The following is a 27,925-nucleotide window of genomic DNA, read 5'->3' as shown; positions in this document are numbered from 1 at the left end:
AGCTAAAACCGTAACGGCTTTCAGTGGATTATTTATGCAGCTTGTTGTGTTAGTTCTCTTCTTTTCCTTGGCCCCGTGGGTGTAACTCGTCTGCAAAAAATGAATCAGTCGGGATTTGATGTCGCTCGTGGCAGAAGCAATTACTTGCATAATTCTTGAATGAGTTCACCACGTGCCAAACATCGGTGGACCAGTTGGAGCATGTGAAGCATGTGCATCGGTAATGTCAGGTGATGTGGAGATCAGATTCATCGTTCCGTTTCCCTGGAGCTCAACAAATCTTACACCCATCAGGCCGTCTTGGGCCTCGGACTCGGTTTCTAGAGCGGAACAGCGATGTTGACACATATCTCGCATGACCCGTTCCTCAGAAAACACAAGCCGGCCAAGCTATGTAGGCCTACTACATTACCTTCGGGAATGTGCTGTCGTGTGCATAATTAGCTTTGGCTAGTATTTTTCAGGGAAAATGGGAAGGTTCCGAATGGTTTCTCATTTAACTGGTAGGTAATCCTTGTGTTGGACACATTAGAAATGTGAGAGTTTGCTTTAGTTTTGTTTAACAAGAAATGTTCTGCTAGAGTTGTTATTTTGCTAGATCATCCGATTGGAGTTTTTTAAACAACCTGTATGGTCATCATACGCATGGAGTAATACAAATCCATTGCACGGAGTAATGGATATTAAAAATACGGTAATGTTAAATTTGTATCAATTTTATTGACAGAAATAGAGCTAAAATACATTTTAAAGAATGTTAATTACTACGGACATAATTTATTATGTTGTTTTCATAAGAATTTTATTTGAAGGATCTGTAAAACGTATCTTCTTATTCCTTTTGGCTCAACAACCGTTGTCGGTCAAAGCCTGCCTGTACCATTTATGGGGTTTGGCTTTCAATGACTTTTGGATTAACCCACCATAGCAGGATAGTCAGTCCTACGGGCATGTTGTTAAGTCGTACGAGTTGTCGACTGTACCATGAGACCGATTAAAATCGTATATATCGTATAACCTTTGCTATTTATAGGTCTGCTTAATCGTCTGACTAATCTTTAGACCTTAATAATTAGCCATGTTTATTAAGCGTTAAAATCAAATAAATATAAAATCATAACAACGCATACGAGTAGACGTATACCAAAAGGTACAGCTGGTTGTGAATCAAATTGTCCTCACTGCATTTACAAGCAAAAAAAAAAGAATTAAAAAAACTAAACTATCCCATCGAGGTTGTCAAATTCGCTACATAATCGACGCCATTGTACACCCGAACGACCGGGCGAACAAACGAGCAACGACCGGCTTCAAAGTCTATGCCTACCATAAATGACATTTCCATTTTTGGGACACCCTTTGCGTCACAGCGGCACCCCAGCTACCCAGGCCTTGCTGTTTCCCAGGTGAGGCACCGCCACATCTCCGTTTGCTAAAATCGTTTACGCACTTACGCAGCGCAACCGATGCGATCGAACTCACCGGCTCACGCCGCCGCCGCGCAACCTGAACCTGACCGCTCGCGATGAGTTCTTCCGTCGAAAGCGAGCGCGTTTGTGCACGGTATAAATTTAGCGTACCTTCTCACACTCAACCTTGAAAATTCGCTTAACCCTACTTGAACACGGTCCCGCTGCTTCCACTGACTTCTGTTTTTAGCGGCATCCACTTGGATTGGAGTGTTTAGCATTACGTCGAGGAAGCAGCTGTCAATAACCTCACCCGACCGGCACGGCAGTGTGGTGCGGATTGGTTCTCTCCCCTCTTTTTTAATGCGCTGTGATTTGGCATAAAGTTTGCTATTTTGCTGTGCAATGAAATTCCATACATTGTTTCTTTTTGATAACTAATCTCGAAATCAGCAGTAGCTAATGTATCATGGATGATTTCAAACAATCGTTTGGATTCTGCTGTGATGCGCACACCGTTATCGCGATGTCTAGCGGAGTTCTTGGGTCCGATAGGCATCGCTACAGTTCTGGCGATGAATTTCTTTCCTCGCAGACACTAGAGGGAGAGAGAGATAGACAGAGAGAGAGAGAGTGAGAGAGAGATAGAGGGAGAGAGAAAACACAACACTAGGACTTCAAGGAAAGCGAAAGTCTAAATCTTGATGGCGTCAGCATTGAGTCTGTCAGTACCGTATGCCAGGCTGTATCAGTACTGGGCGGTGGGAAATGCGGAAAACATTAAAAGAAAAACCACACCGCCAGGGTTAAACTTAAACGAAAAGAAAAAAATGGGTGTTGAAGTAAAATAACTAAAACAAACTATAACAGACGTTATGCGGCAGTAGTGGAGGTAGTAACGGGTGCCGTAATGTGTCTAGCCGCTCGTTGGCAAGCGGGTTGGTCTAAAAGTAGACTAGCGTAAACGGCAGCTCCGTCAAGAGCAGACTCGTTGCCCGTCTTGGGCACAGTATCGTGGTGGATCCAGACTGCCAGATGCGAATCTAGTTGCCACAGCCACGCGGGTTTTTCATTTTCCACCGCGCACTCGGCACTGCCTTAGAAGGAGTAAAATAAATATTCCGATAGAGATCGGAATGGATACGTTTCCCTTTTCAGTTTACTATTGCCAGACGGCCAGACACACAGTGTTAGTTGTTGTGCGGTGTGTGTAATGGTGTACAGTAGGAATGCAATCGAGGTGGTTTGCTAATTAGCCGCCTTACATCTGGGATGGAGTGTAGATCGATTGGTGGAACGTGTGCGATTATTACTCCTTTTAAATCACCCGCAAACGTTGAGGGAGCGGGAAACATTCCAGCTTTTTGCCCCAGCCCCTCATACCATTCAGCCAATAGTGCAAGCGTGCTGCATATGTATGTAGCATAGCAACACTGTAGCCGCTTGCAAGTGGTTCCCATGAAATGCTGGCCATCGTTTATCGCCATCGGTTTTGTTCCCCCATTTGCTCACAGGGAAATCAACCTCCGAAATGTATTCGCGTGCCATGGGACGAATGTTTTAAGCAATTTTCCTTCGCCTCTCATGCCCGCTCGCCCGGTTGTTCCATCGCCCAGCTGACTGGGTTGTTGCTAAAATGGTGCGCGATCAGGCTGGCAAGCTTGTTTCTAAAGTTTCTTCTCCACCTGTAACATTTGCAATGCCGGCCGCTTTCCTCAATCCCTCTGTGCGTAACCTAATCTGACTTTATCTAAACATTTATCTTGGCCTCTTAATTTGGGAACGTGCCAGGGTTAAGCGTTGAGCTAAGCGTGCATATTTAGATTGCCAATAGACCCCTTTTTAGGCCACCCCTGGGACCCCACCTTCTCCGCCGTCTTGACGAACGGGAAGATCGTGCGCCATGTGCACAGCACGGGGTGACTCGTCACGGTGGCCACACGGCTTTAGTGATGGTAGTGACGAAGCTGGCGCCCAGGAAGCCGGAGGATCGAATTTAATAAACTTTGCAAAATTTACTCACACACGCGTCTGGCGTTCGGGGTTTGGTCTAACGATTGCCGATGGAATGAGGATCGAAAATGGAACGAGCTGACCAAAACGATCTGTTTACATTACAGTTTTGTCTGCTTTTGAAAGGTGGCTAGCGAAATTTCACTTTGCTAATTCCCCACTGAAGGAGGAGGATGAATTTTTCATTAGCTAAAGATACTCACTTAAAAATTCAGCATCTTCACTAACCAGTGTTAAACGACAAAAAAAAAAAGATATTTACGTCAAAAATATGAAAAAAAACTCTCTTTGTACAAATGATCTTCTTTTTCTTTCCAGATCCTTTCATCCCATATCTCACTGAAAAACATGCAGTACACATTACAGAACATGCGATTAGTGTTGATCTAAAATGAGCGAGCATAACTTTGTACTCTAGCTGTGGCTTGCTTCATATTTGGTAATGTTATGAAATTATTTACCATTGAACAACTACAGCTAGCTTATTAGAAGCAGAAAGCATTCGCCATTGCAAGCTATACTGGATGTCGGCAATTTAGCTTCAGCAACAGTTGCTTAGAGTGAGTATATACTTCATTGGATCTATATCTACATTAGATGAATTTATGTATGCATAATTTAAATCCTAGCTGCCAATCGGAACAATGGTTTCATAAATCAAATTTGCATACTACTCCTATAGGTGGCTCCATATATTCCTAAATCGGTTAGTTGATTAGATAGTTGTGAAGCTGTGTCCGTTCGTCGTCTATCTCATTAGGTCAACCGTCAATAACTCTCATTAGATCAACAAACGACACACGCACAAACAGATACACATTGCCACCGCGTTTAAAAGCCCAAAGCCACCAAGTGCAACCAAAGTATGCCATGAATGGAACGGTACGATTGAAACCAACCACCCAATGCCATAATCCTTTCCAGTGCACAACGATATATAGTGTTGAAGGGGAAAGAAAGAGAGGGAGAGATAGAAGGAGAGAGAGGTCAAGATCGTGTGAGAGAGCGAGAGAGAAGGAAATATAGACAGGAGAAAACTAATCCTCATACCGGTCAGAAACTGAGCAAACTGTCCTGTAAAATGATATTTTACGCGTGTCCCTTTTTTGGAAAAGCCCTCCCCTCCCCCATGTCCTGACAACTTGATCGTGAAAAAACTTGAATGAAATGCTAAAACCAAAGGTTTTAGTTGATTGCGATCGTTTGGAGTTGTTTCATTCACAAAAAAGGAACGTTATATTTAATCGTAGACGATGGTAGGTTGGTGCAGCAAAACGGGACTTTAAAGCCCCACGATAAACCGGAGGTTTCAAGACTACATCAGTAAACTCATTTGTGTAGTGTTTCAACATTTCAGACGTACGTGGCGTGGGTTACGGTTTGGCAGCTCACCGGGGAGGATTCCACCGCCTTATGTGATTTCATATTCCGGAAAGGGTCACGTAATCTTTGCCGTTGGCATCCGCTTGGTATCACACTTCTCTCTCTCCTTAGGTTTAGGACGCACCATTTCAGTTGTCTCATTTATTACACTCCCGTTGATGGCTGTACAGCCATTCCCTTCTCCATTGCCATTTGTAACAGTATTTATTGCATCAACGGTAAGCTCCATAAAAACCCAATGGCTCGACTTCTGGTTCGATCCAATTAAAGACTCTCCTTCGGTTGTGTCACTAAGCAGTTTGTTGTACTCGTGCTCGATCTACATTATTGATCGTCGTGTGCATTGAGGACGGGCTTTATATCGATCGCATGTGTAAAGATTGTTAATGCTGCGGTCTTTTTTAAGGCCCCGACACCAATAACTCATTATCGCCGGTATGCGCCGCATACGGAGTTAGTGAACTTTAAAATCATTTGCTAGAGTGTGCGACCTACCGCAGGCTGGAGGGTATATTACTGCAGGTCCTGACCCGGCGATAAATTACTCGATCACAGGTCAGCGCAGAGTTCGAGGGCGTTGATTTTAAAGTCCGTTTTTGTCGGAGTTTGAATGGTTTCACGGTGAGGGATTTTTTTACCATCGTCTCACCCACCTTCTCGGTGACTGAAAAGGTAATGATGATCTTGCGGTTGCTTAAGGACAAATTTCAACCCTTTTTGTCCAGCCACGGGAACGGAGTTCTTCGGTTGCATTGCAATTGAGGTTGCGCAATGCAACTGTTATCGAATCGGAATCCAGGACTGAAAATGACAATGCACACTGCACTCGAACGCCATGGGGTTGTATTTAACGCCAAAATTAATTCGACGCCCATTTTCGGGATGCGACCGCTTTCCATTCATATGATCGCATCCATTTCTTTTTTGGACCGGTCGTCTCACCGGATTGTATGACGTCCCTGGTGCATAGTGTCCCACGCATCTCTGGCGCGCCCCAGTTTTGTGTGGTTGGTTAATGCGACAATTGATGGATTATTGACGTTTGTGTGCATTGTGCGTAGGACTTGTCGGATGTGTCGTGAGAAACGGTACCTTTGGAATGATTTGAAACGAGTGTGCATGTGTGTGTGTGTTTTTTTAGTTTCTCGCATCCCACAGGTTAGCCTAAGATCCTCAAGATTACTCTAATAAAGACACCCATTAAAACCGGAGGAAAGACGTACCATTTATCTTCTGCGGTTCGTGAGCTGTTTGGCGTCATAAAGTGTCCGGGCTGCTCTTACCACCGGGTTCGTGTGTGTATCTTAGCCCGCATAGAGCAAAGTCCCCGTTTTGAAGTAAATCTATTCACGCCCGGTCTGGCGGAAAACTGACAGCGAAAGTCACGACCTAATAATTTAGATTTATCGATCTGCGTGCTCGTCCGTTGCAACGCAATCATTGCCCTGCTCCTTATGCTCCGATTGTCTTCGATTTATGCCTCATGGCTTCACTCAGCGTGCGGAGCAGCTGGTAGATCGGCTCCCGAGGGCAACAGTTGTCCCCAAACAGCCACAAACGCAACCATCCAACCAGTGGTCATAATTGGATGGGATCATCAAAAACTGATTAAACGAAACGGGTACCGTGGCGTCGGATTGTGGCCAGTGCTTGGTGTGTTTGGGGCGGCGTTTTCTCTTTGTAGATCGACCGCGTTAACACTGCCGGTGGCACCGGGGAGAAGATGTCGGCTGTCGGGAGCGTGTTCGCTACCGGTTTGACACAGCGTATCGTGTGCTGCAAGCTTATGGCAAATGGCACGCGAAGTAAAGCGTTCCCAACCATAGAAGTGGCGCGCGAACGGTAGCAAAAAACTAGTCTTTATCGTTGTCGCCACCGCTACCAACTAGCTTACCGGCCAATCGGCCAATGGCAATGCGAGTGCCGATGTGTCAATTGATGTCGTGCGATTCATCTAGCTGGATGTACAGACAGGCAGCATTTATTTTAAATTGATTCGGGCGCTCTAAGTGCCGAAGGTTTTGGGTTCGCTGACGTGTGCCCAGTGCGTAGAGCTCAATTTCTTTTCCTAGCCGACGGTACAGTTAAATGATGTTGGGCGCTGATCAATCCATCTCCATCCAGTTGTCAGTGCGTAGCAATCACTTACCACGGTTGAAACATTCTTTGACGCGATCAATCATAGAGCGATACTTTTGGAAGGGTGTATTATCATTTTTCTTCATCAAACCATGTCGTCCGAAATAGACATGAGTATGTAAATACGCCTAAAAACCATCTGAGCTGTAAAATTAAATAAAAAAATGGTATAAACATAATTAATTTTATGTGGTCTTTAAAAATACTATAAATTGTTTTACCTTGCCATTTACCACTTTTCCATCCAAAGACTACTCCACTTACCGAGAGCTCTTCTGACAATGGCTGTACCTCTTTGCAATAGTTAACTATCTCGAACAGCTAATACTCAATGCGCTGCTTCCAGACGCAAGATAATTGTGGTTCCAATGGTTTACGAGCAGCTTCTTCAGGCACTACGCCTTGTTAGCACGCCCGCACTGCGATGTTGATTCATCGCTTTCGTTTCTTTACGTTACCGTCCAGCGTTATGTTTAAGAGATCTAATCTATTTCACTATTTCAATTATGCAAATTGCATTTTTATCGTGGCCGGTTCCCGTACAGTGTGCTGCAACTGCTCCTAGACGGAGAAAACGATAGCTGGTGGGAAGGAATAAATTATGTTAAATGTCGATATATTTCTCTATTAACTGGTCTACTCCCGGTGCGGACCACGCGTCATGACCTATCATGTTCACCCTAAGCTATCTGGAATGCATTCCGAAATATAAACGAAACAGAAAAGATGCCATCCGGCGGGGAACCTAGACCCCAGGGTCCGTTGGGGAGTAATTTCTAGGACTTCACTTTGCCGGTGTGCGGATCGTGCTCTAGCATCTTGGCATAGTGCGGGGGCGTGTAACTGACGCGCCTTCGATGCGCAATTGACGTCTGAACTAGACACCGAGCGTGCTAAATTAAAATAGATGTTCATTATTCTGCTCTGCTCTGTTGCTCGGTTGTTCAGTCCAGTTCCAGTCCCAGTCTCCAGCCGTCACAACCGTTTATAGAAAGAAAGTACTTGCGTCCGAGCTGGGTCTGATGATGTCTTGGGTTGCAAATTGCAGATTGCCCTCAGACGATTATACGCTCCCCATCATCTTGTCGATGTGCAAAGCCCAAGCTAAGGGTTTTGTATTGCACAACCGACTCTGACAGGCCTCAGAGGAGGTGGTCCCGTATTTGATGAGTTGAAATGAGGAAAAACTGAATGCGATCGTGAGGAATAGATCATTTTATTGGAAGACGGTGTTTGATGAACTCCAGTTTTTTTTACAGTTTCAGACGTTCGCGTCCTATGACAGAGATATTTAAACGATGGTAAACGTTCTCCATGATGTGCTACGAACGGTGCCAGACGATGTGATTCTGTCTTTATGACACACATCTCTCAACAAATTGAAACTTCATTAAGCGCAAGATATAAACGTGCAAGTTTTATGCGTGCCATGTATTTTCGTCCATCAAAATATGGTGTTAATTTACCTTTCAAATCCTCTGGCGAGCGTCCAGCTCGGAACTCATCAATGGGCGGTCTGCGATCCGATGCAGTTTCGATCGATGAGGAAGCGTTATGGGGATTTATTGTACAACGTACCGTTAGGGCGCTGATGGGCGTACGGCCTCATAACTCGCAACAGAGCTCTGACTGAACGCTGGTTGGATTTTGTATAAAGAATGAACTTTAATTTCTGCATTCGTCGTGCACAGTCGTGCATCGATTCTCCCCGGTCGCACGATGTATGTCCGAGCGCATCTGCTGTACGACACTAATGAGGTAACGGAGATGAAAAATAAAATAAAATAAAATAACATAAACGAACTGTGACGGAAGTGGCTGGACAAAATGCGTGCTAGTGTCAGTCAGGATAATAAAACACTGTTTTATGGCAGTTTGTCGCGCGGGAGCTTTTATCACATTTTATTATCTTCCGCAGAGTTTCTAATGATATGGCCATCACCTTTGTGTGCTGCACGGGCGAAGGTTGTGATTGCTTAGAGCGATCATATCGGCGAGGGAGTAAATGTACCGGCCAATGTATGGCTTTTGAATAATCTTTCGTTTCTCTAATACCATTTGTATCAAAACATGATGATATAAACATCAGGTGAACTAGTATACTGTAGGGTTCCTAAGTAGATGAATCGCACAATTGTAATATCATGTATTACATAGTTGTATTGTATAGTTGGAATTCTAAGAAACAATCGTAATACATTGTAGAAGTTGAATGATTTTGTTTACCTACTTTCTTGTATATCATGCAAATGCTTTCCAAGAAATGAAACACAGTGAATGCTGGGTGCAAAATGCAAAATATTTGCAAAATCTAATATTGTAAACACTTTGTAGTTGTGAAGTCTAGAGAGGCTAGGTTCCGAGTAATCGTTTCGCTACAATCTGATAAACATACTGCACCATTTAGCACGTCTCTGTGCGAATTTGCTTTCTGCAACGCACGATTGTTCCACTTCTACTGGTTTATATTTAGCCAACTCTCAATTCAATTATGATTACTATCTTTCGCAGCATTTGGAACGCATCAATATCGGACCAAACGTTCGATGGTTGTGAAAATTGTTGCAGATCGAAAGAGACCAAACTAGCATATTGTGTCAAAAATGCGCTGCTTCTCGGCATTATTCTCGATACCACCCTCCTGCCCTAGTACTAGCGCCTTCGGTATCACCACAAGACGTTTAGGGGCATCAATTTCCTGTTTCCCGTTAGCGACACGTGCTGAAGACGAGCACGGCCACAGTGTGTGTTTAGAACCGACCCCACAGGAGTTTTCCCGATGCAGTGCGAACGGTGCCTTGCCAGACAGAAACAATCTAGCTTTCTTGTCGAGCTGCGAACAGGATTGAAACGGTCTGCACCTCCAGACTGAGGAAGAAAAGTAAAACCTATCCTGGGAGGGGGCATATAAGCGTGTTCACAGTTTTGACAGTTTACGCTTGGCGCGTGTTGATCGACACATGAAACTAAACAGATTCTATGCCAGTGCAACCCCAGACCAGTGGTAATGGGACGACTCGATGAGTATGGGGCTACAGAGTTATTTGGAGATCGATACATTCTGAACATTTTTATGTGACTTCACCCGGTGGAGTGACTCGTACGAAACGAAAGTTTTGGTTATGCTGTCAATAGTACATAAACTACCAATCGATGAGAATCGTTTGGAAGTGGAGGAGTCGATTGGAGTTGTTTTCAAAATCTTCCGAATTTCATTAGAACACTCAGGAAGTATATTAATTAAAAAAAATGTTGGTAAAATAATACAAACTAGAGCAAAGCATGTCAGACCAAGCCTTTAGTGCCGTACAAACAATCTCGTGTAAGACAAAGCAGTGGAATGTGTTTCGGAATCTCCACCAAGCTTTCGAAATTCAAGCCAAAAGCAAGCAGAGCTGTATTCAATTAAAATCCATATGGTTTCCACATTTACACTCTGGATGGAATCATACCTCCACCAGACCGAAATGCGTCGGTGGACACGCTCTTCATATAGTGTGGACATGAAAATTCAAGCATGTCGTGCCTCAGTGTTTACCACTGCTGTAATGACCTCAGCTTCGGTTAAAAGCAGAGTCAAGGTTAGTTTGCACACCACTACAGTCGGTACTCACTCATACTTAAGCGCTCCCCATTCGGTCAGCTTCTTCTTCTGTTGTCCATCATCGGTACGTCCTTGCCAAAATGATACGAACAGTGTCAACTACGCTACATCGCACTCTTCGCACTCGTGCTTCTACCAGCTTCCCTAATGTTCTAAAATGACAGCTGGTTTGGAGTAGTTAGAAGGGCTGTTTCCATTTCGTACATTGCAGACACATGGTCGTAAAATTCATCACTAGAGCAGAATGAACAGCTAAAACACAATGCTACATAGTTGAAACAACCGTGTTGCTCAGTTTGAGACCCAACATTGAATTAGCTCAACAAATGATGAATGGTTTAAAGAGAAAATAATCCTATCGCAGATTGAATCTCTATGCAAAACGCTTCCAAAGCTATGACAAGATGATACTATCTTAAATCGTCCTCTGCTTTGGCGTTCGAATAGGCTAATGTGTAGCAATACATCAAAATTTTAGAGCCGCTTTGATTCTTAATCTTCTCCGAATCGACCTCCATATCCACAGAGAAGGGCATGGGATTCTACGCTAATGATCACGCTAATCAATTAGCGTTTCCGTGTTACAGGAGCACAAGCGTGTGGAAAGTAAGCAAAACCGAAGTGTCCGGCAATCGATCACATGAATCATAGAGCCAACGTTATTCGTGATGTGATTTTTATATTTTTTGCAATGCTATTTTTCTTCTTCTTTCCGATAAATGACTGCACAGCGGGTTACCGCACCTAGAGTGTATATCTTTATGTTTTATTCACCTCTTCCGTTGTATTTGGTTTTGTTTTTTTCTTCGTTTCACTTCATTCATACATTTTTGGTGATGGTGAGTTCATTCAAACATTACCGCAAACCTGAACGACTCATTCACACCGATGCTGGGGCGATGAATTTGATTGCGGAGCAGGTATTGTAGTGATGAGCTGAAGCAAGTTTCATGAATGGTGACATAAAGGAAGCTCCAGCAGCGTAGGCTGTATGTGTGGACCAAGAAATTAGGGAAAACAGGAAAGAAGGAACGAGAATTCAACGAATCAAACGATCAGTATGTTTCACAATGTTACCTAATTGGCAACAGGATGGATTAGCTGAGTTTTAAATAAATGTTGCTAACGTGCCTACATTGATTGGGCATCGTTAGCTCGAGTGGAGAGATTAAATGTACGATCATGCGATATCTGTTGTGTTGATGGGTGGAGCATTATTTTTGAATAAAATGGAAATTACTAACTATTGAACAATGGTCGATCCCATGGTACAGTCGTCAACTGGCACGGCTAACAACATGCCCACCATGGGTTCAAGTCTCACGTACACCGTCGTTCCGTCGCCTCATATTATGGACTTGACTTATCCAGAAATTAGAAGAAGAAGAAATGTTGACTTTTTTGTTCTTAAATCTTTTATGCCAAAAGTGTTTGAAGTTTTGTTTCAAACCTTATTACTAACATGGTTTATATATATTTATATTTTTAAATAATGATATGGTGCTGAGTTTTTATACAAGTGTTGTAGCTCAACCCGCAGTAAAAGTTATTACTATCGCAGCAAGACTCCAGATTCCTGACCTATCCAGGAGGATATGGTGCAGTCATTGTCGTAGCTAACATATGTACGATGTTGTGTGCCACATTCCAATGTTCCTGCCTGATGTTAAGGTTCTGATACGAAAAAGAGTCTCTCAGCATCCCACCATTTCATGCGACACGTTTTGAAACAGACGGCTTCCACCAACGGACGTTGGCTTACAAAGCATGATCCTGTTTCGACGCCTCACTTTTCATTTCTTTCATTTTCTAGACGATACCGACCAGCATACTGTGACACGCTAAACCGCATGCCGCAAGATTTAAAGATGGCAAATGTACGATTGCCGTATTGTGACGTCTTCGTTCCAGCCAGTCGTTTCCGACCCTTCCCTTCATAAACGAAACGCTTTGAATCATGTTTTCGCTTTCGCATACGTTCACCACCTTCCGCTGGTCATTCCTTTTTTCTCCCCCTGCCGCCGGCTAAAGATTGGACGAGATCTTGAAAAATGAACTTGAACTTGACTGCGCTGCGAAGGCATGCGTGGTGGGGAACAAAACGTCAACGTACTCGGCAGGCAACCGAACCGAACGAACGCTACATGCCATTGCGGGTTTGACCATGAAGATTTCACTTGATCGTAAGTTTGTGTGTACGATGGTTCCAGGTTTCCAGCGGTGTACGGGAACAAAATATTGCAACGCACCAGTAGGAGGGAAGAGGTTGCAAAGTATTGCCCGCGAATGTCGTGATCTAATGCTGTTCACTCGGGAATGCTCAACCGAAGCTCGAAAGTGTTTATGGATAATTGATTATTAATTGGCGCAGAATCAGATTTCTATCGTTGTGTATTTTTCATCTTATTCAAGACAACGCCGCAACAAGAAAAATAACCGGAGACGGATGGTAAAAAAAAAAACAAAACACACGCCTTGTTTCCGTGCGTCGTTTTGAACGCTCTTGGCGCATGCGATTGCGTGTTACTTTTAAGTAATTTTTGTCCGATCAACGTCTGTAGTTGAAGGCCCGGTGCGTTAAGTTGCGGTTTGTTTATGCTTTGAACCACGAACATATTTTAGGGTGCTTCGGTGCCGACGATCAATTAGAACGTACAGTGGGCGCTACTAAACCACCCGCTACGCGACTGGCCCTTTTCAGCCGTGGAAGCGATTTCATATCTTTGTTTTGTTCTTTCTTAAAATAACGATATTCTTCTGAGCCCCGAGCTTGAGTGGATCGCCGGATTCTAAACAATCCGGACCATTTTCTACCAGCTGCACTCGAGCGGAGCAAATTGAGGAAGGCGAATTTTATCCCCTCCTGGCGCCAATGTCGAATACGTTGCTAGCTTAACCGACGCAATGATCTCTCTTGTTCTTGTTGAAAAAGTGTTGACGCCCTGGTTGTTGAAATAGCGTGCGTAATGTGCCCTAACTAAGCGTATCCGCTAAACCTTTGGTGCTATGCTGTAGTACAACATGATCTACCGAACAAATGGCGCCATATTAAATGCTTTCGGTGCACGCGGTTCACGGGAGTCATCATACTGCCTTTTATATTTGTAACTATAAAAAGACTAACACACAGTTGACTAATATGTTTTAAAATGGCTTCTTCAAAACAAGTAGTTCATTGTTTCTATATTGGCTCTGGTCATTCGATCGAAGGCATATTTTGTAAAAAATTTAAAACATTTTATAAATCTGCTCTTCTCAGGTCAATTCTAGATCTAGATCGAATAATGGAACAAAAATATATGTCTGATTTTATCATTAAAAATCTGGAGCGTCATAAATTATGCAGATAATGTGTTGAAAGACATACAAAAATAACTTCTTTTTTTCTATTTGGCGTAACGTCTCACGCGGACATGCCGGTCTATATAGGCTTTCGAGACTTCCGAATAGTCAAATTCCTAGCTGTGGGAGAAAGGTCCATTCTAGAATAGAACCCACGACGGGTACATTGTTAAGTCGTGCAATTTGACGACAGTACCTCGGGACCATCCCACCCTATGACATATAAAAAATAAATTGCTCTATCATCTTGGCTTGGATCACCTCCTAGTGGTCGCTAATTGCTTCGAATAAATTAAAATCATTCCAATGTGCAATGAAATGTCACGGGAAATCCCAACTGTACCTTTTTCGATGCACGTTTTTTAGTATTTTCCACAGCTCCGACGTAGTTCTAGAACTCTGCCTCGAACAAATGTCTTTGTTAAAATTATATTGCTGTACCATATTCGAAAACCGTGATTTCCAATCTTAAGAGGTAATGACGCACTTGTTGTCGTTGTCCTATGTACTCGTTTCAAAGCGTTTATCGCATAAGATTAATATCTCTATTTTTTATTAGAATAGATGGTAATGGATGGCTAAAGTAGCGCACGTTTAACCGATATAGCTCAAAATATAATAAGAGTATAAGTAAAAGTATAAAGTAATAGTAATGGTAGAAGGTAAAAAATCACTGTTTTGTTAACTGATAGTTATTACAATACCCTTGCTTTCGCATGTTTATAATCATTTGCTCTTTTTACCTTATTTCAGTTTGGAAGCTACACCAACCGTACAAGGGAGCAGAATCGACAATCGGATAATATTAAGTGATGCAAATGACGAAAGGCCAGCAAAAGTGTTATCTACCTACGACGAGCAGTGTAAGGGCGGTATTAAACCATCCGTCTCAGCTGGTGACAAAGTGTAAAGTTCTTTGTGGCTGTTTGTGCTCAACCGGGTTAAGCGACCCGTGACCCAATTCGACGCTACAGGGCATTGTTTTGTCGTGTCTGGTTTTGGTATCGAATTATAGTCCGTTCAGTGATCAAAGCAGTGATTGGTGCAGTGATCAAGCGGTGTCGTTTTGTGACGCCTCCCGGAATCAAAAGAAAAGCGTGTGCGTTTTGTGTGCGCGGTTGCATTTCGTGTGTGCAGGCTGCCGGTGAAGTGCTTAGTGTTGATATCGAAGTTGTGTGCTAAGTTGGCGTAAAACTTCACGCTGTGAAATTTTGCGCTGATAGGCTTCTGTTTGGCTGCAATATTCGACAGCATTTGCAGTAGTAGTTATGACCACCGGATGGTATCCATCCCGCAGGAAGATCTGCTTCCTGATATCGGGATGCATAGCAATCTTGATAATATTGCTACTATTAACGCTTTGTCTCGTATCGTACAGATCAGAACCTTCCGAAAGCTGGCAAAGTCCAAGCTCTACGATCCCTCATCTGTGGAAAACCACAACAGAATCTATGGGGCAAAGTCACGTGTTATTGGATCATAGAGTTGATGTATTAGTGCCGTCTGAGCATGTTCCACCATTCGAAACACCACCAAACGATACGTCGCCGGGTGGGAATGGGACATCTAAAGGAAAAGGTAAGCTACAGATTAATATTCTATAGCTTTTTTATTATTATTATTATTATTTATTTATTAATCTTCAACGGGCCGTATGGCCTAATTAAGATGTAACAGTTCATTAAAAAAATACATAACAAAAACACAATTTGCATCGCAATTCACTGCGGCCACGGCAAAAGCCGGAGACGTTCCTTGAAGCACTGAGTCGAGATGTCGAAGTCGAAGCAATCCGTCGAAGCAAATTTTTGTATATGATTTAGTACCCATCCATCATATTATTTCATGAATTGGGAAATTAAAAATGTGTTGTGCATTCAAATAAGATGGTATATATATTTGTGTAAAAAAGGCTTCACAACCAAACATATCTACATGTTATGCTAAAACACGAGGTACACTTTGTAATTTCTATTCCTGCGTGCAATACGCAGCGTCTCAGCTCCGAGAGTCCTTATACATTTCACGCCTACAATGGTGCACCCTCCACTACGGTTACAACAAGATGCCGGATTTTCCAACAGCAAAGCAATCAGCAAACTGATGCACACAAACGTCTTACCGAGCCGCATTTAATTGCATTTCCTCTTGACAGCGGGCACTTAACGATGGTTGCAACTTGCTCCGACTGTGCCACGGAGCATCGATCATTCTACCGAACGGTTTCAACTATTTGTCTTCAAAATTCGATGCCACTCACCCGAAATCACTCACCGTGCGAAACATTTATCTTCCAAAGACAGTCGCCAACTTGCCGCCTAACGTATGAAACTGTCATGAAATCTATGCCGAACCTGTCCATTCGAGGCGATACACTGGGAAGCCATTAGTAGCATAAACAGACGCTCGAATTGAAAGCAATGACTGGTGCAGTCATTGCGTTGTGTTTATTCGTTGCATTGAGGTTCGTTAAGGATGTTTGCACGATTTACCTTATCCTGCTTGGTTTGTTTCTCTTATTTGATGGTGGCTTCGATCTGTTCGACGCATTAACCGGAGCTCAAAGTTTGCACCTTCATTGTCAGAGATGGTTCGTACTGTTGCGTTTCACCGCATTCGTTATCACCGTTCGCAATTGCAACCTTTTTGCTCTTTCTCGTTTGGATTTCTCTCGGATTGTACCGGCCCAAACTTCTTCAGCGTTCTCACGATTGCGTGATGGAGCATCGTTTTATTGATTCATTAATCTCAATCAAACCGTCAATCTTCGGTCATTTTAGCATCGTCGGTCGGTCGTGATTTTAACAATCAAATTTCAGTAAACCGTTGAAGAGATCGAAAATCAACAATTCACCGTAAACTGAGTATAAACAAAAATCTTGCAACAATTAACACAACCAGAACCATGAGTAAGGATTGGTAAAGTGTGTGTGCTAAGTAAAGTATTTGTAATATACTGACGATAGGAAATGGTTTTTTCCTACATGATGCCGCCAAGGTAACATAAAGAATTGGATACACAAAACTAATTGCAGCCATGTATTGTTGCCACTTTGTTATTTTTATTATTTTTGCTTTTATAGTTACACTGTGAATGGAATAAAATTGCTCGATAATAACTCGTTTAGCTTAAGCATTATTTTGCCATTCATTTGGTTTATTTCTGTCAAGATGCTAAGGAGTTTGCAATGAAAAGAAAATATAAGTTTTGATCAATTGCATGATTTCAAGCGAACAGGTTGGCTAAACAACGACGCAAAGCACAACCGTTGTCGAGGATTCGTGTTGTCAAGCATCGTTACCGCGAACGAAAACAAAACTGACGGTGCAAAAATGCAGTGTTTTGGTTTTGGCTCAAGCAAAACATACTAAATGCAGTATGCAATCTACACACAGGGGCATGGAGATCTTACGAAAGAAAACGTCTTCAAAAAAGACGTGGCAAACAACAACTAAACAATGATAAACATTCCAGCCAAAGTTAAATGCTTGCTGCTGTGTACGTGTGGAGCCTGACATAGATGCACTGATTTAGCAAGCGAACGTGTTGCCTCAACAGTTCATACATCATTAAAACGTCATTTTCTGTCCTTTTGGCAAAGGCTTGCACTGCCGATAGTAATCACCATAAACGGTATTACATTCTGAACTGCATTCCCCAAACTCAGTGGCTGCTTTTTTTCTTATGATATTTTTGTTATTTTGTCCTTTCATAGTCGATCTGGTTTCTTCCTCTAACAAGCGGTGCTGAGCAACGTAAGAACGCTAATTATATGCTTTTTTGTGCATGCAATTCCGGTTATTTCTGGTGGCATTGTCAAAAATTTGCATACGAGCTACTTGTTTTAAATCACCTTTTTAGAACTTGTAAATAATCTCAAAATATATAATAGGAAGCGCACTCAACGAGATTGTACGATTAAATATTAAATATGTATACATTAAAATGTAGTCAAAAACTCCGGTCAGCAAGATCTATATCCTAGTTGTTTATTGAAAATGTTGTTAAATTATTGTTATATCGCAAACTACTTGTTCAAGGGACTTCCCAGAGCGAAAAAAATCTTAACCGAAATCTTTTAACCGTATGGTGTTACTATGTTTTCAAAGTGTTGTTTTTTATGATCAACTGTAAAATTCCGGAATGGGAAAATGCTTCAGTTTTAAGAAATTCAAACAGGAACATCTTATTTTACTGGAAACATCCAAAGCGTAGTTTGCATTTAATGTGATGCTTAACCTATGAACAACTACATTTCACAACGTGCTGCTACAACAACAACAAGCTGCTAGATGGAAAAGTAGTTTCCTGCGTACCTATCTTTGCAAACCAATACGCAGAAGTACTGTTTCATAAATCCAGCACACCAGTATCCGGTAACATCGAACGATTAAACATATAAACCACTATTGATCACCCTTGGCAGCTTCGGTGACTGCGCTGTTCTGCATATTAAAGGCGTGAGCGCTTATGTGGTTGCTATCTCTGGCTATTGGAACTATCCTGTCATTATGTCTGGTGAGCGGAAATAAGTTTTGATTTATTTATCTTTCGATTTGGAGGCATGCGCGGTGCTTTCTCTTTGTGCATTTTGTACTGGTGCTATTGACTGTATCTTTTCTCCTTACCCATAAGTCATTATTTTTTGGTTTTTGAGGTTTTATCCGGAGTACACTCAAAGTCTGGGTTGTCTATTGGCGCTGTGGCATGCATTGCTACTCACCACATCAACGGATTTAAATTTCCAGCTTAATAAATTCATACAAAATGTGTTCCGTTCGATGTTTAGTTTAGTACCAGCAAGGACGTTAAAATTGAATCACTGAACGTTAAAATTGAATCACATCAATTACACAAATAGTAAATTATTTTGTAATAAATAATAATTATTTATAATTTATCTCAATTCTCACTTTGTTAAAATTGTGCAGCATAAAATTCTTTCATTTTATGCTTGCTTCACTTACATAAATGTATTAATATAATAGCAATATAAAGCAACAATGAACACACGATGGAGATCTTGTAAGCGAAAAATGGCCGTTCCTCGAATAAGCAATTCTTATTTATCCCCCCTCCCTCTCGCTGAAACTATTAAAGGTCCTCAACTCTGCTTTGCAGTAAAGGGTCTAGACACCCTTAACCTTTAACTGATAATAAAATAACATATATTAATTTTAAAGTTTAGTAGAAAATTTGAATTTTGTTTGTTCCGTTTTTTAGAAGTGTTTGATTCGTCATTCTAGATATCGTCTGGTTATTCTTCGGCACAACAACCGTTGTCGATCAATGCCTGCCTGTACCACTATTTGGCTTGGCTTTTACTTATTAATTTCCCGTACCAGGGTAGTCAGCCTTACGTATGGAGGAGGGGAGGGGCACGGTCCATTCGGGTCTTGAACCCATTACGGGCATGCTGTTATGTCGTACGAGTTTACGGCTGTACCACGAGACCGGCCATTCATGGATGTAGCGTCAACGCAAGATTATTTCTTTTTTGTATTTTCTGCCAAATTTATGATTTTCCCAATTTCTGCTATTCTGTTAGGATCTATAACGCACACGCAAAAGTTACAGTGATATGCAAAAAAAAAGTGCTCACGTCATAAATTTTGCATTCGTTCCATTTATTTAGTTTAAAACTCAAATGTACACTCCTTTATTTAAAAGTACTATTAGCATTATGTGGTCATAAATGTGCAATGCAAAACATTAGAAAAACGCAAAACATTAACATTAACAATGCAAAACATTAGAAATTGTTTTATTGAACAAACAAAATTTGCAAAACTTATTTTGGCAAAATAAAGTGCTTACTTGCAACAAAAATTATAACATTTTTATAATTAACTAGCTGGCTCGGAAAACTTGGTTATACACAAAAAAAACTAAAATATTCCATCTATGCTTTGTTACTAGGGATAATTGTATCGTGCCCGTATATCTCGTATATATCGTACCATACTGTATAAAACAACAACAACAATTCTGCTCTTTGTATGGAAGTTAGAAAATCGTCCTAACATTGTTGATAGGATATGATCGGAACCCATTCAAGCAGTTTTATTCGACACGTGTTGAAGAATCCTTTGGTTTTCTTCGCAATATGGTCTTGTTCGTTGTCCTGCTGGACCACGAATTTAATTTCAAGACTCGCCTTGATAATTGTTAACAATTGAAAAAATTGAACAAACATAAAAATGTTAGAAGTAGCACATAATTTTGTTATTGACTGTTATGGCGTGATCTGTTTCGTGTGTATACGGTGAATGGTCGAGCTATACGATTTTTGTAGTAGTTGGTAGATTCCATGGTCGAAAAACATGGCCCCCTCCAAAGCACAAACTACCCTTGTTATTTGAGCTTACTCGGCAGTGTCAGCATCTTTCGCATCATTTGTCGTGTTTCTTATATCATGTTTATTCAAAAGATTGGTGTGCATGGAGTGGCATTTTCTATTTCCATTAAAAAAACACCAACAGTATTTATCCTTTCAGACAGCGTAATAATAAGTTCTATTAAAGTTGTATACACAATTAGCATGAACATGGAGTTTTTTAAAGACAATAATTTGTTATTATTTTCTTTCATCTGCTATGTTTTTTGAGTATATAAAATCGGAAAGTAATGCTCGCTGTCATGCATTATTACTATCACAAAATTTGCTTCATTTATTGATGCAATCGTCTTGGATCTGTGAGGAATTCATCGACATAGAATATCGTATAAGAAGAGCACTATTCGGTCTACTTTCTAGTTGGAAATATTTCGTTGTCCAACGCACAGTACTTCGAAGAAATAAACTTCGCTTTATGAGACAGATGAATCGCTGTTCAGCCTACGTTTGTCTGTGGAGGTGCTGCGCGAACACGGATGAGCGCGTGCTGATTCACGTCACCTGGGGACTCTTGACAGGTTAGAAGAATTCACACTTCACAAAACGGTATTCAAATGCCAAATGTCAGATCCGGGCTGAAGGCATGCAGCCAGAGAATGAAAAATGTAAATAAACAAGATCAAACAGTCGATTACGCTCCGATCGTGGTCGTCAGTGTGAGGGTGGAATGGTCAGAATCTTCTGTAACGTGCTGCTGTTTCCATATATTGCACGTGAGGTCGAATTGCCCCTGCTTTAGATGGCAATCTACCCCACGAGGTGTGGATCTCGTGTATTGCAGGAAGTCAGACAAAAAATCCACTCGCTGAAGCGTCCTGGGCGTTACACGGTAACACAAATCATTCCTCGCGCGCATCGTCCAGAAAACCGGTACGGAAGTACCCACGATACGCTACTCGTTCCAGTGCCGGCACGATTCTTAGCGGCCGATTAGTTTGCCGTTGTGTTAGGCACGGTGTACAATTATCACTTTGCAGAATTTATCGATTGACAGATGGTAATTTATGGAGCGACTGCTACCAGGCTAGCACGCATGGGATGGCTATTTTTTATACCATGACTCTCGCAGAGTCAAACGCACGGAAGAAGGGCGAAGTGTAAAATGGCGCGACTGCTGCGTGTTGATCAGCATACAGAAGTCGTTCAGCCGCCGTACTGTCTGCACACAGTCTTCGAGTAATCTGGAAATCTTGCCAAGCATGGACCACCCTAATCCACAACCTAATAGGAGGCCATGTCGGCTCGCGGTGGAATGATAATTTATTACGACCATGGAGCGCTGCACCGACCAAGTTGAATCATGTCCTGTTCTATCGGTTTTAGATACGAACAATTTCGTCTGCATGCATATTTAACTCTTGTTCAGCACTGTGGTACAGTTTTTAACTCTTATGGCAGTAGTAGGTGTTTTGCTATGAAAAAAAACTTTATAATCGTTCTACAATTTGAATCCAAGCGATACGCTAGTCTAAAAACTCGGTATGATATATTTTTATAATATTTGATACTAATTTTATGTGGTAATTTCTGTTCTGTATTTTAAGGGTTTATTTTAAGGGTTTAAACCTGCAGTTGATGATTAAACGTTCAGTTGAGATGAAAAATGTATCCACATTGAATTTACTGAATTCCAAGCTAAGACAAGGCTAGGTGACCGTTAATTGCGATTACCAATCAACTGTCTCCTATCGCGTCTATACGGTGTACCCTCACGCCCAATGTCGAGAAACCGTTCAGACCCTCCAACCTACGGTGAAATGTTGATCAACAGTGGCTTGCACCTTTTCTGACCTTTGTACTTCCCGTCTCTAAGTGAAAAAAAAGAACGACATCACATCGGAATGGTCAATAAAGCAACCGTGCAGAAGCTAGGGCTAACTGATGCTGCCGGGTCTGTAGGATGGTGTTCCTAAGTTGCTGCGTCTAGCTAAGATCCCGATAAGCCATTCCATGGACCTGAATCGACCTGGCGACGTTCGTTAAAGCGCTGGATTATTTATGTTCCGTTCGGCCCCTCTCCTGCTCCGTTAAATCGGTTTGCCTGTGGGGTCATTACGATGTTTCGACTGCGATCCTCGAATGTCAAAAGCGGTAGTTGCCGTACAAGTTTCTTCCCTTCTTTGACCATTGATTAGTTTCCCTTGCTCGGAATAATCCCCTCGAATGATCTTCACTAGCTGGAACCATATATCAGAACCAGATTACCAGACAAAACATAACCCACGACACGACGCTGTGTCCCGTTCCGTACAACGGAATCGTTGGACTCTGAAATCTCGTTAATCCGTGACATAGTTAGTTGTCCGACATGCGGCCAGACTGGTAAGTGCATCTAGCACTAGGAAATACTGCACACGACACACAACGCGCATAGGGCGTTTCCGACATTCTTCGCTAGAAAGTTCGTGCAAGAAATTGCTGACCAGTCTCAAAAACACCTCACAAGCAGTTGCAACCCATTAAGCGCGTCGATAAAGTTTGCACATGCTCGCCTAGAACACTTCGCTACAGGTTGTTTCCACTTTTGGCCCCGGCAACTGGATAGAGTTGCAGTTTTCATGCCTGCAGAGAACGTGGTTAAGTGAGTTATCAAAATAGCTCACTGAATTATGGAGCAATTAAACCGTTTCTTGGCTGCGATAGGAGAATGCACTTCGGGTATGGTTGGTATAACACATTTGCAACTCGCAGTGGCCAATATATACACACTCACAAACGCATAAACACAGCTCGTACAAAATTTTACTTTCGGTTACCCGTCGTCATCTTCGTCGTCGTCGTCGTCGTCGTCGTCGTCGTCGTTACTACCAGTATTGCTGAAACCTGCTCTACGTTCTTCTGACAGAAAACGGCCCAACGCGGTATAGGTACTGTTTAAATAGCGTCTGTTCGGATGATTATATAGGTTAGTCCATGTAAATAGTGTGCCTTATTTACACACGTGAAAAATGTGTGCATCTAACTGCACTAACTAAGAAATATGTTCTAAACAATCTCCTGCTCTTGTGGTGTTTCAGCTACTGCGTGACTTCATCAGTTATATGATGTCTGACCTAACTGGTGCACCTTCTGGGGACGAAGTCTAGCTGTAAGACATTAAACATCTCCCATGGCTTGGTAAGAAGAGTCGTTTACTTTGCTATTCTGTTGAATTTCATCATCCAGAAGTTTACTCCAGTAGGCCAAAGCGATTGCTCCTTGGCCTTAATTGGTTATTGTTTTCGTCTCGCCACAGGCCTAAGCTAATTTGGTGTGCACCAGTTAGCGCTGCTCCAGTGGTTCACAGCGCAACTCGATTGAATACGATGCTTTATAGTCCCGTAATCGGGTTGTATTTTATTTTACGAGCCAATTTATAAGCAATATATAACCGGTGAGCTGCCGTTCAGATTTAACTAGGATGGCCCCTACCCTGTCAAGGATAGCTTTGTAGTGCTACATGAGAAAAACGACACATAACGTTCTTTAATCCCTTTAGACTACCTCCAAATTTACGATATTCGAATGGTCTGGATACGAATGGCGAGCAGTTGGATTCGTGCCATTAATGCGGGGAGGACAATTTTCACCTCGTTTTGAATTGTTTTGCCACGATATCGTAGCTGTTATGTTCCGAAGTGTTTCTTCTTGTTTTGCTACATCTAATTTTGCATCATTTCTTTTTTTTTAAATTAAGTATTTTTCAGTAGCCAAAAGCTTATCGACCGTCTTGTGTAATATTGTGTCTCATGTACGTCGCGCATCTTAGTGCTTTGCGAACGACGATCAATCTAGCTTTTTGATCCGATTAGCGGCGTGTCTTCTGGTAATCGGCCCACGGCGTTCTTAATTGATACCACCATTTCCTTAGCGAAATGCGCGTAGGCGCTAAATAGCATCGTAAAACAGTCCCCTAGATTGTAGGCCAGCATGTCGGAGCTTACCGTCCCGAAAGAGGCAACCGTGAAGGTTCATGCGGCTTAAGCTGCTACAAAATTGTGGTCTGGGTATTGGGTTTTTGGTTTCTTGCAAAATTGAGTACCAAAATCGGGGACTTTGCTTACGAACGCATATTGCAAAAGTGGGTTTCCGTGTAGGTCAAGCAAAAGAGAGCGTTAGGATCCTGGGAGTACATGTAGTATGTGTGAGCCTGTTTGTTTGACAATCAGAGCATCCCATGGCATGAAACCGACCGTGTGAGACAAAGTAACGATGCGTTCAAACAACACAGAGAGCCCCGATATTCAATGAAACCGCTCACGATGGCACAAATCCTCCGCTAAATTGCAACCTGTTGACAATCGGATTGCCGCGTATGGGGGCGATTGCCTGGGCGTACCTGGGACACCATTCAGGGTCAGCACGGGGGCGATCCTCGCTAATGGATTTATGGTTTGTTGTGCCGCACATAGGGTGGACGCAGTCGGCAAGGCAAGTGCAAAAAGATTAGCGCGTATTTATTGGTCGCAACAAAAGCAGATCGCCTTTGTTCGATGTGTGCGCGACATAGTGCGTTCTGTGACATTTGTCGGTAACATAGTTTGTAGCGTGAAATGTGGTGAATTGCTTAAAATATCGACCTGTTAAATTTAGTGTTTTTTCTCGCAGACAGCCAGACAAAGGGAACGGCATATATGACAAATGATCAATTCAAATTAGGTTATTGTATATAAAAATAAGATACAACAGTCAGCTTCACTAGCGTTGAGAGGTCTTAAATATTCATACATTAGCGTACGACTCATCCTGTCAGTCAGTTGTTGTCACATGCCGTGCATATGATTGAAGATAGTCTGCTTTTGCGATGAGGACCAAGAACAGTGTTCTGTTAATCGATCTACAAGTCATTTGCGTTCCGCTTCACCAAAGAGCCTAAGTGCCCAAAACTTTCCCACACTCGTTGGCATGGGTTCTGGCTTGTATCACGTTTTCGAACATTTTTTTTTTCTCTCAACGAATTAGCGCGACGCATCCATAAGTAGGATTCTGCGTCGCCTTGGTTTGTAAAATGATTTCACGGGAAAAATGGTATGCACAACGATTTATCAAACACAACACGTTCTCGTTCACGAATGCACAGTTTTGAAATTGTTTGCAAGCAACGAGACAGGAAAAAAACAACTACAAAAGTTCCGACCGGTTCCAAAAGAGAGAAAGAAAATGGACGAAAACTCGCGCACTAGCCAGTTTGTAGTTGGCTCAATGATGTACCTAAACATTTATCATCCCCCTAACAGCGATTACCTTGGGAGTTTCGTGTATGTTATCGACAAGCGCACGCCAATGCTCTTTAATTGTGCTGCAATAAGCGTTGCTACAGCCATGATGCACGGTGCAGTCAAATTCTTGTTTGGTATGATGGATGGTGTGCTGCAACTCTCAAATCGCCTAATTTGGCAGGTGTCTGCCAAAAGTTTTACTTGTTATTTTTGCTACATTGTTTTTTATTCTAATGAATGGTTACATATCTCTTCTGCTCATTTAATATCGCAAACTATAGCAATTTCAATACGTGATTCAAATCACGTTTCATTGCACCATTTTTTGAGAAACAAACAAACAAAAATAGCATGTAAAGATATGTGTGTATTCTAGTAGCTACAGTTATAATTTAAACACACATCCATGTGGTATAATATCTATAGTATAGTCTGAAACGGTTCCTTATCACCCCATAATTTAGTCGCATCTGCATCCAGACAAAGAATTCGTAGCAAATTTCGATAAATGTAGACGATGGTCTCGAAAGATGGTAGCCCATATTCAATTAATTTGTCCAAAATGTCGTATACCCTCCCCCCGTGGATGTGGTCATTCTAAGACTTTTAGAATCGGTTGACTTAACCGTAAGTTAAATTGAATAACAACAAAAACAACAAATGCATTTAATTTATGAAGGTCAAGGATACGAACCGATTGTTTGCTCAGTTTTCACCACGACCTAATAATTTAAGCGTTGCAGTTGCAGCATCGTTCGTGCACACTTTATTCGATTTGACTTCAGTCAACTTAACGGCTGAAAGATAGTGAAATAATCTACCCCCGTCCTGCCGTCAGTACATCACCCTGAGACACTTATACATGTATGGAACCTATTTAAACACAATCTTGAAGTATTTCAATTGGTTTACGCTGTGCTGTGCGTGAAGTAAGCAAACGTGATAACCCCGAACAATGTTGGCAGGTTTCGAGGATTTCTTACCATATGGTTGCTAGCATGCGGGTACCAATAGCGCAAGATTTAAGACAGGCCACATTAAGCAGTTTCACATTCCTATCGAGTGCACTGGCATCCATCACGATGCTATTAATGTCAGCAAGGATTTATTATTCACTTATCGGAATTAGAGCTGCTTGATGCGTTTATTTATGCCGCAAAACTCAAGAAGCAAAAATAAAAGGAGTGAAACGGTTACACTGAAAGATGGTATTATTTAGCGTTTGGCCGGTTACGGAACTACTCCAAATTGAAAAGTGTTCAATCCTGGACACTTGCAAGCTAGTTTGCTTGCAAAAATGGCATTTATGACCGAAATGTGTTATATTTTGTAGCAGTTGTCCTAAATCATGACGCATTGTAAAAGTCTTCTTAGTTATTAGAATGTAACAGCAACTTCGAAACCAGCCAAAAATCAATCGTTTTTTTATGTCAGACTTCAGATGAGCTACAGTAAATCATTCTGCATAAAGCCAACCCTGCAATTTGTACACAGCAAGGGCGGGTAAATCATTCTTTTTATCACCTTAGCCGCGAAATATTTATACATTTAATTTCATACTACATTTATACTGAGTTACGCGCTAGCTCATAGTAGCTAGACAAACTGACTCGCGCAAAATGGTTGAATGCAAGAGTGGAATAGGCCAGACACGTGCATATATTACCAGTTCGTTGCAACATTGTCTGTCGGTCAGCCTCTCAAATTCCACCACCATCCGATCGTGTGTTATGAGCTGAACGGCAAGCTATTTGGAAGCAAAACAAGATTTATGTTTTTTACCTTCCCTCCGTACTTTCGAGTCGAGTGAAATCAGAACTTGCATCATCACCATTTGTTTCGGAATGCAGACAAACGGCTGCATCGTGCCAAAAGACAAATAGCGTGTGCATTCGTGGTCCTTATACGAAATAGTCGGAAAGTGTTTTTAGATATCGAATCGGACTGATTTTCATTTAAGAAATAGATGACCCGTGCATAACTTAATTACAGTGTTTTACATATCAGTTTGATTATTCAATGAGAAGGAAGAAAGTTTGTGAAAGTTAACCTACACCCTACGAAAGTTCCCTACACTCAAACTGCTCATTTAATTCAATTTGTTCTTGAAATTCGAGCACATGCATTAGCTCATTTACACACCGCGCCATTAGTGTGAATGTATTCAAACGAAGCACATTCAAGGACTACCTGTTAGTATGGTCTTAGCCGTCTTAATTAATGTCTATGATCAATAATTCTGTAAATTTACCGATCTGTCCATTTGTGGCATGAAATGTTGGCGTGGCTTAAGAAAATATTTATGCAAAGAAATACCGATCAAACGTGCAACTGGTTCATTAACTATCTCTGACAACTGAATCGTTCGTCCATTGGGGTACCCTGTTTGTGCTGCTGCTGCTAAACTGACTTGTCGCGCCATCACTTTACGATTCAATG

The 27,925-nt window shown here is 41.9% G+C and overlaps 1 protein-coding gene across 8 annotated transcripts in view; it reads left to right on the top strand.

Moving 5' to 3' along the window:
* Positions 1 to 27,925, top strand: part of LOC120948177 (A disintegrin and metalloproteinase with thrombospondin motifs 9) — a 146,602-nt gene that overhangs the window by 31,480 nt on the left and 87,197 nt on the right. For 7 of the 8 annotated variants that reach the window (XM_040364242.2, XM_040364238.2, XM_040364237.2 and 4 more), the window contains exons 2-3: positions 3,741 to 3,982; positions 14,644 to 15,468. In XM_040364242.2, the coding sequence (XP_040220176.2) occupies positions 15,159 to 15,468 (310 nt within the window). In that variant the 5' untranslated portion in view covers positions 3,741 to 3,982; positions 14,644 to 15,158. The remainder of the gene's footprint in view (positions 1 to 3,740; positions 3,983 to 14,643; positions 15,469 to 27,925) is intronic. The other variant, XM_040364236.2, reaches the window with a different exon arrangement.

This window comes from Anopheles coluzzii, chromosome 2 (assembly GCF_943734685.1).
Source record: "Anopheles coluzzii chromosome 2, AcolN3, whole genome shotgun sequence".
In the NCBI taxonomy this organism is placed as follows: Eukaryota; Metazoa; Arthropoda; class Insecta; order Diptera; family Culicidae; genus Anopheles; species Anopheles coluzzii.
The sequence above is the reverse complement of the archived record's forward strand: the minus strand, read 5'-3'. Positions and strand labels throughout refer to the sequence as shown.